General features: G+C 37.4%; 1 protein-coding gene across 1 annotated transcript; it reads left to right on the top strand.

Annotated features, from left to right (window-relative positions):
- The first annotated feature begins 355 nt into the window (after nt 1-355).
- On the top strand, nt 356-6,912 carry LOC103719212 (NADPH:quinone oxidoreductase-like). The gene is made up of 3 exons (XM_017845739.3): nt 356-621; nt 697-888; nt 6,346-6,912. The coding sequence occupies exons 1-3, from the start codon at nt 522-524 to the stop codon at nt 6,648-6,650; spliced, it is 597 nt and encodes a 198-aa protein (XP_017701228.1). The 5' UTR covers nt 356-521; the 3' UTR covers nt 6,651-6,912.
- Nucleotides 6,913-8,695: the final 1,783 nt, after the last annotated feature.

The raw sequence follows: 8,695 nt of genomic DNA, 5'->3' as shown, positions 1-8,695 counted from the left end.
TGTTTTATACAAATTGAATACGAATACATCTAAAAAAGTCAAAAGGTAACAAGTACACCGGGTAATCCCCTTTTTCCTAGCCACAAGATCTTCTCAGAATAATTAGCAACATATGAGGTTATTCAATCTGCTGCTCTATTGGCCTCACGATATACGTGTTTTGCTTGCAGTATCATCTCATCATTGATCATGGTCTGAATATTTTTAAGCAGCAGGTGGTGGTCGCCCACTTCCTTCATACTGTTGAATCTAACTAATAACTGTAGCCGAATCGTCCTCGGTCATGATAGCATGGGCTTGCAGCTTGTGCAACGCCTCCTATATGCCAATCTAGACTGCTCGCAATTTCGTTCTAGAAACTGAGATATTGAAGCTTTGGCAGCCCCAGCTGCAGTCAGTCTGGAGTATATCCATCCAGGCCCAAAGATGCGCAAAGGAGAGCACCGCTGCGGTATGTTAGACTAATAGCGTCGCAGCAGAAGTGGAAAAAACCCAAGAATTTGGTCGATAAAGAAGGAACGATGGCAAGAGCGGCGCTGGCAGCCGAACCCACCATCAAGGTGGCGGCAATCAGCGGCTCCCTCCGCAAAGCTTCCCGCACCCGTGGCCTCATCCGCTGCGGTCGCTACTCTCTCTCGCTCGCTCACTCTCTCCGACTGTTCTCTTCTCTTTGCTGATTTCTCTTCTTTGGTGAAGCCATTGAGCTCAGCAACGAGTCCATCCCTGGGATGCAAATCGAGCACGTCGACATCGAGCCTCTCCCCTTTCTCAACACCGACCTCGAGATTGCCGGCAAGTATCCTCCTCCTGTCGAGGCCTTCCGCCGCAAGATCCGCGAAGCCGACAGCATCTTCTTTGCTTCCCCAGAGTACAATTACTCCCTCTCAGGTATTTTTGGATTCTTTGGACAGAAATATCAGTTTTATTTGTTCTTCGGGTCCACTTTTCATCTTCTTGTGCACTTGGGTTTCGGGTCGGCGTACTGGAATGGATGAGTTTTTTCGAATAGAATTGATAGGGAAGAACAATGCTATGCGTACTATCAGGACGATTCCTTTGGTTGCAACAAGTTTGCAAATTCACATAACCATGTAGAATCTGGAAGATCCCTTCTAATTCCATGCTACCGTGTTGGTGCGTAACAAAAGAGTGAATAGAATTGTGCTTAGGAATGACGTCACTCATTTTGCAATGAAGATGATGTTATCTTTGAAATCATCTCAACATAAGCCGTTTGAAATGATAAACCCTCATTCTCTCACCATGATTGTTGATAAAGCAATGCCTTTTTTGTGTTTCATGTTTAATGTAGACCTAATATGGAATTTGATTTCATAAAAAGGGTTAGTTCCAATTTTGAGATCGGATCTGGATTTTGTCTTTGTTCCTAAGAGATCATCAAGAAGGCACATCAAATGTTTTAGAAGCCATGATCAAGTTTTATGTGATGGAAATAATCAGCCTAAAATCAAAGGAAAGGTAGGTTAGAAAGAGAGGTCGGGGAAGAAGAAAAATCTGAATTTCATCACTCTTCTTCTTCCAGTTCTAAAAGAACCCAAAATTGGGATCCAAATTAATTGGATGGCAGGGAACAAAAGAAAAAAGGAAGAATGATGTTAATTCTTCGAGTGGCTAGTTAAGAGTGAGCAAATGGCTTGCTGATGGAAAGGCTAGGCTTTTCTTCTCTTATATTTTTGTTCTTCCTTTCCTCGTCTATGCCTTTTCTTCTCTCCTTGGTTGCTAAAAATGAAAGATTAGAAATGTAAGAGAATAAAAGAAAATGAAACAAAAAAGAAATTAGGAATGTCCTCAAGTTTGGTTGAACTAAGAAAATAATAAGACAAAGCGAGTTAAGATATGGTTATCTTGAATGACCTGCTCATTTGTCGATTCTCTAAAAGTTGCAACTTCTTGGAGAATTAAAAGAATATAGGCCTTGGAGAGAAAATTTCAGCCATTTATTTCTTCCCTATTTTTTCCTCCTATTTTTCCATATTAGTGCCAAACAATGGAACAGAAAGTTCTTCCATGATAAACTTTCTTGCCTTCTGCTTTGTTAGCGCTTATTTTATATTGCTTTTGTTTTCTGTTTTTGTTTTCAAAAACCCAAGAAGAAAAATGAGCTTGACTGAACAACATGTATGATGAAACCCTTTTGCTTTTTAAATTCTTTGTAAAATCTTTAAACTTTGAACTTTTGGTTGCAAAGGTTTATTGCTTTCAAAAAAGAGTGAAAATAAAAGCAAGAAACAGCAGAAGTGTTTTGGAAATGCTATCTTCAACAACAATCTCCTTGTGATATTTTAGTAATTTGTAGTGTAAAAAAAAACAAATTCAACAATAATCAGTCCGTTTGAACTAGGTGGTTCCCACATCTGTGGGCAACCAAAGGACAATGAGAAGCATTTCTCCTCCTTGAAGAAAATGGAGCCTGTATGCTTGACTTGAAACTAACATCCTAACTTTGATGTAATTGTTAAACAGGACTAGTTAACAACGAAGGTAGGCATACTAAAGACAATGGTAAGATCTAATTTCTACCGTTCATCACATAGATGGTTAGCATAAAAAGCCTGCAAAAACATGAAGTTAAAAGTAATGAGCCCCACATACCTAAACGATTGGTTAAACACCCTTAAAGCTCAAATCAGTCAACATGGTAAGCATAAATCCACTCTATCCATCGTTGTGCTCCTTATCCAATGCAAACTAGATCAAATTCTTAGCATAGATTAGAAATTTGCATCAATGTAAATGGCACCAAGGAGGATATAAGCAATGACTTAATTCAAGGATGATGGAAAAGGCTATGAATTCTTGAAGAGCCAAGTAACATCTTAAGCTAACATTTCTAGGAGACTATGTCCCATAAGCTTGGAATGATACTTGGATAACAAATTTATGCAATATCTTTTACAAGGAAGTTAATTTGGTGAAAATATGTCTTGGAGTGATGATGAAAAGTGATCATTTATTATTTCTTGGGTACAATGATTTACCTCCAACTTTTCTCTTTTTGTGAATTCTTAATGACTTTGAACATTGCAAACCAGAGAACAAGGACTAAAATTTGGAGCAAGAGGTCACTTGGTTGGTGGAACCTGAGCAGGTTCTAATGGGAAACTAGGGTTAGAGGGCAAAGAAGATTTCCTAAGATGTTGTGGCACCAAGCAGCCCTATTGATGATCATTGTTAAGTAGGTCCGTAATTATGATGCATTTTATATGATTAAACTCTCCAATTTAATCTGAAAGTCTGGAGCCTGGAGGAACCACCAGACATAAAGATATTAATTAGATGAAGTTATAAGTTAAGAAAAAGAACCCATTTATGAATTATGATTAATGTATCACTAACCATATATTACAAGTATTTTCCCACTTAGTAGGGGGTTAGCTGGTAGATATGGAATTTTTTGATATGATGGATAACATACTCTATGCCTGGCTAAGGGAGTCTCTCTCTTGCCTTGCGGTCTTGTGTGGACAAGGAACACCTTATATCCTTTAATTCTTCTCCTTGCTATTTCCTCGTCTCTTCCTTTCTTCATTCTTCTTCTTCCCTCTTTCTTCTTCATTCCTTTTCTTGTAAGGTGGTGCTTTCTTGTGCCCTTGCTTTGCTAAATACGAGGTGGATAATCTATGATTTGTAAGGGGGCTATCGAGGCAATGAGGATGCTCGCATGGGTAGTGTTGAAGGGTGTGATATATGACGAGACATCGGGTGAGCTTGCAAGTGGTGGAGGCTGACATGATGGCATTGGTGTTGGAGGTGGTAGGTTATCTGGTGTGACAACATGGTAAGAAGGCATAGCGACAAGGAGGTAGGTGCTTGAGTGGAAATGTGGAACCTTGCCTAAGGGTGATTCAGACTGAGGAGGACTGGTAGTTGGAGGCTAGATATACACACGCAATGCCTAGCTTAATGTGAAGGTTGGAGAAAGCTATCAGCAGTGGGATGTTTGGTGATGTTCTCGACATAGTTGAAGGTGGAAAGGAGGATGGAGAGGTCGACAATGACATAGGTAAAGGAGATGGCCAAGTGAGAAGTTTTTGCAATGATAGAGCTTGGTGATGATGCCAAAGTTGAGGCACAGGATTTGACCAGGGAGGCAATAGAGTGGAGCTAGTGGAGGAGCTAGGTTGATGGAGGAGGTGAGCACAAGGGTTGGGAAGCAGAGTTGTCTTCCTTTATGATGTGGAAATGCTGCTTTGAGGCACATGGCAGCCAAGATCCTTGCAGCTCCTTGGATCTGTTGAAGGTGGCTAACAAAGCTGGAGTCCAATTGGATCCTGTTTAACTTTAGAATTTATGGTCCAGTTGCACTGAGTAGGATGGCCTCTATGGTTATTGAACTAGTCACCATTTTGCTTAAAAATCAATGCAAAAAGAACAAGAGGTAAAAGATGAATGGATATCTTACATCATAATGCTGATGAGAATCTTTTCATAAGAAAATCCTCTTGCAGCATGAAGACAATTGATCTTGTTTAGAACTCGTAAGCACAAGGTCCACAATCTCGATATCGGGTACTGTATTGATACTTTATCGGTTTGGCATAGTATGGTACGGTACGGTACATCCCTGTATTGAAATAACTCTCTAACTATTTTTTCAATTTTTATCTCGGTATGCTTCGATACAGGTCGGTACACCTCGGTACGAACCAGTATGCGCCATGGTATGCCTCGGTATAGACTAGTACATACCTCGGTATGGAGCGGTATGTCTCGGTACGGGCGGTATGAGGCTCGTACCAACTTGAAGTTAAGTTTCGTACTAGTTTTCTTCCGGTACGATACGGGACAATAAAGCAGACCATGCCTAAGCATATTCACCTTATGTTAGAAATTACAAGCTGAATGCTAGTATGTATGATGTTATCCATAAGAAAGTTTTCATTAGACATGAAGCCTGGTATGGATAAGAACCTCAAACCTTGTATTTTCATGGTTTTGTAATTGCAAAATGTGAGCATACCTTCCCTCGTTTTTAGTTTTTTTTTGCAGTTGAGTAAACTATTATGCATTATATAGTGCTACATGGTTGCAATAGATGAGCTTGGTAATATAATAGTTATATGTTGTATAATGAATAGGAGTAACATATAAATTTTATGAAGTTAAAGGGCATAAAATTTCTTAATATGGTAAATTTTCTGATAAAGCTCAAAAGTACACAATAATATATGCATTGCAGGCAACAAATTTCAATACTTGAGGACCATAGGCCTTTAACGGATGTATATGCATTATTAATATTATGAAAATGGGAACCATTTCTTTTAGCATGAACGCTTGTGCAGTAACTTCTGGCATCAACGAAAAATTAAGACACTTCCAAATAGCATACAAGGCTATTGTGAAGTATTAATTTGCCTATATTTTTTCTATTTCCTTTTCTTTTGTTTTTTAGGTGGTGGTTTCCACTTGGGACTTGGCGTTAATATGAAAAAGCAACAAAAGCATAGCTATAGTCTGGATCCACCAAGAAAATAATCCTAAGATTTTAGCAGGACAGATTACTGAGCATGAACACCTATAGAAGTACTTAGTACAACATACAAGTAAAAGCTACATGATAGCAGACTTTGTAAAACCTGAGTGCCTTGGGCTTCTCTTTTATTTGGTCTTTCATTGTCATATTTATCAAATATTAGCTCCATTGAATTAACTTACTTAGCATGAAAAAGACAGAAGGACATCACATGCTTTTCTTGTGACCTTGATTTATCAAGTTTGCAAGGGGCACCCTATCAACCACTTTGAAAAGATGAACATTTAAGAAAGCACATCTATTCTGAAAAATCTTAGAAAGTAAATTTTACGGAGAAGAATAAATTCTTGATATTCAATTCTGGTGGCAGACATTGGCATTGTTAGTTAAACCTAGCAGGAAGGTTCAAAAGTGGACTATCTCTGGCATATTCTATTAATTATACACTATACACAAAAATTTTTACCAATCAAATGTTTGAACTTTTTTTAAAGGATGTTTCTCTGTTTTACAATGATTTCTCAGCACTTTTTTTAGATTGAAGGACCATCCAATGATGAATCTTGGATTATTTTTTTCCTTCAGCATGGTGATTATAGTCAATTGCTTTTTAGTTATAAAAAGCCTATGTAATTAATCTCTTCTGAATAACATTGAAGAATAATATCAAAAGTAAATCACTATTTTACATAGAATTCATGATATTTTTGGTTTTCCTTCTTACATAGTCGCTGATATCTTGGTCATTGGATAACTGGGCGGCTTACAATTACTGAGAATTAGTATAGTCTGTTCCTGTAAATCATGTGAATGCCTTCAGATTAAATACCTGCTTTGTAAACATGCAGCTCCTCTAAAGAATGCTATCGACTGGGCCTCTAGACCCCCAAATGTTTGGGCAGACAAGCCAGCAGCTATAGTAAGCGTATCTAGTGATTCTGGGGGTAAACAATCACAGTACCATCTGCGTCAGATCGGCGTCTTTCTTGATCTCCATTTCATCAATAAGCCAGAATTATTCATTGTAGTGCAGCAGCCTCCAAAGAAGTTTGATAGTGATGGGAATTTGATAGATCCTCAAACCAAGGAACAGCTAAAACAAGTCCTTGTATCATTACAGGCTTTTACACACAGACTCCGTCATGATTCCTAAATTAGACTTGGTTGGGCATCTCGATTTTGCTTCTTGCTAGCAATGTTGGAGTTACAATAAGTATCATTGAGGGAACAAATCATTACTTATTTGTGATGTATTTTGATGCCAAATGTTGTTTTTGTTCATTCAACTGGCTGTTTGGGTACTTTTTGGGCGTCTATGACTGAAGGTGTACGTTTGGTGTATGGAGCTCCCGCAAACATCTGACTATTGCTGATTGTTTGAATTTGAATCTTTTGTTTTTCTTCTTTTTAGCAAAGAACTCATCTCGTGTTCTGGCCTATCATGGATAGTCTTTCAGTGTCATTCTTGAAGCGGATTGTTTTCGTTTCATGTTTTAAGACAATAAAGTTAAGAGCACCTCTCCAAGAAACAAGGGGAAGGAGACCTTTGTGTTCGATCTTTTTTTTTTTCCCCTACCAATTCGTTGTTACCGAGGCTCCTGCATGGGATGACGCCAAGGTGGAAATAATTTGCCCGAAATATACCCCCGTTAACGTTAGCTTGCACGAAAAAGGCTTGAATACTCGATGGACGGGTCACCCACATTGTAGCACTTCGGTCGTTAAGAATTCAGTTTAGACCGTTAGCTTGTGTTTGACCATATCTAAACTAGATACGGAATCCAATTTGTTCTAGGATTTGGATCCAACTTGTTCCAGCTAGCATTTAAATCTAGCCATCCATGTGATTAGATGCCTAGATGTCTGTCCTATTGTTATCCGGAGAACTGGCCAGTAAATCCAATAGAATTTACCTAGAATCTGGACGTGCATCCCATTGCCGTCTTCTTTTAGGCCGCTCGAGAAATAAAGATATCATATTTTAGAAATTATTTGGAACATATTGAAAACAAAGACAAAAAGCTTTTAGGTTGTAAAAACATTTTTTTTATTAAAAATATAAAAGATATCAAAATTTCAAATATAAAAGTGCACTTCATATTTTTAATTTCTTTAAGCCATAAAAATAATACTCGAAAGATCGTTTTTTTCTTGTTTTTTCTTCTTTTTTTTTTTCTGTCATTGGGGGGCTAAGCCCCTCCAATATCAGCTAGAATTAGGGGGCTTTGCTCTATAAGTTTTTCATAATCATTAGATGGCTCAGAAAAATCGAAGGGTCAAGCACACGAGAGACTACTCATGGAAGATCTGACCCGAACCACTGAAATTTACCATTAGGCAGCTAATCTAGTCTCAATATTAGGTTCTCATATACAAACAATTCAGCTCATAGAGATTGACATGATGAGGAAGTCATTTTATTGTACCATGTAGTAGTAAGTCTTGCTTCTTGTAACATAAATACATTTTTAAAAAAATTGTAACTTGTTTTTTCTTAAAAAGACAATTGAAACCCCCTCAACAAAACCTGATTTAACTTGCAATTCACGTGACTGATGCTATTCTAATGAAATATATTATTTGTAGGCTGTCAACAAATATTAAATTATGAGATTCAATTTAACACCTCAAATATCTTGGGTTGCTTGATTAATCAGCAAAGTGGGTCATGCCCAAAGAGAACTTCCTAACCTATGCATCCAGAAAGAAATTAAATTCAATCATGCAGGATTATCCATGCACTTAATTTTTCTCCTTTTTAGTGTTGATAGAGGTTGTATACCAGTTTCTGTATATTTGTTTTAGTTACTAATTTAAGCACAATTAAACACTTGTATAGTTCATAACCATAACTTTAAATTCAAAAATAGTCAACACAATCTTCATTGATTACTTTTCTAGAGGAAACATAATATTGAAACATGTACATGCAACATTTCTTGAGGAAGCCACCATTGGTTTCTCCACATACTAGGAAAAGACAAAAAAAAACAACTTGTAGTCGCAATTTAGCCAATTTAAATAAAAACAAATTTGATAGTTGATGACAATTTCTTCGATCGAAAAGGTTTAACAGTGCACTTAAACGTAATCTAAAATTACAAAATCTTGTGAAATTGCAATTTTTTACCATTTTTTTTTCTTTTTGGTAAAATGTTTTTATAGGCAGGTGCTTGGTTGCCTAATGAAAATTCCTAA

Source organism: Phoenix dactylifera, chromosome 3, assembly GCF_009389715.1.
Source record: "Phoenix dactylifera cultivar Barhee BC4 chromosome 3, palm_55x_up_171113_PBpolish2nd_filt_p, whole genome shotgun sequence".
NCBI lineage: Eukaryota > Viridiplantae > Streptophyta > Magnoliopsida > Arecales > Arecaceae > Phoenix > Phoenix dactylifera.
Note: the sequence above shows the minus strand (reverse complement) of the source record. Positions and strands in the feature narration are given on the sequence as shown.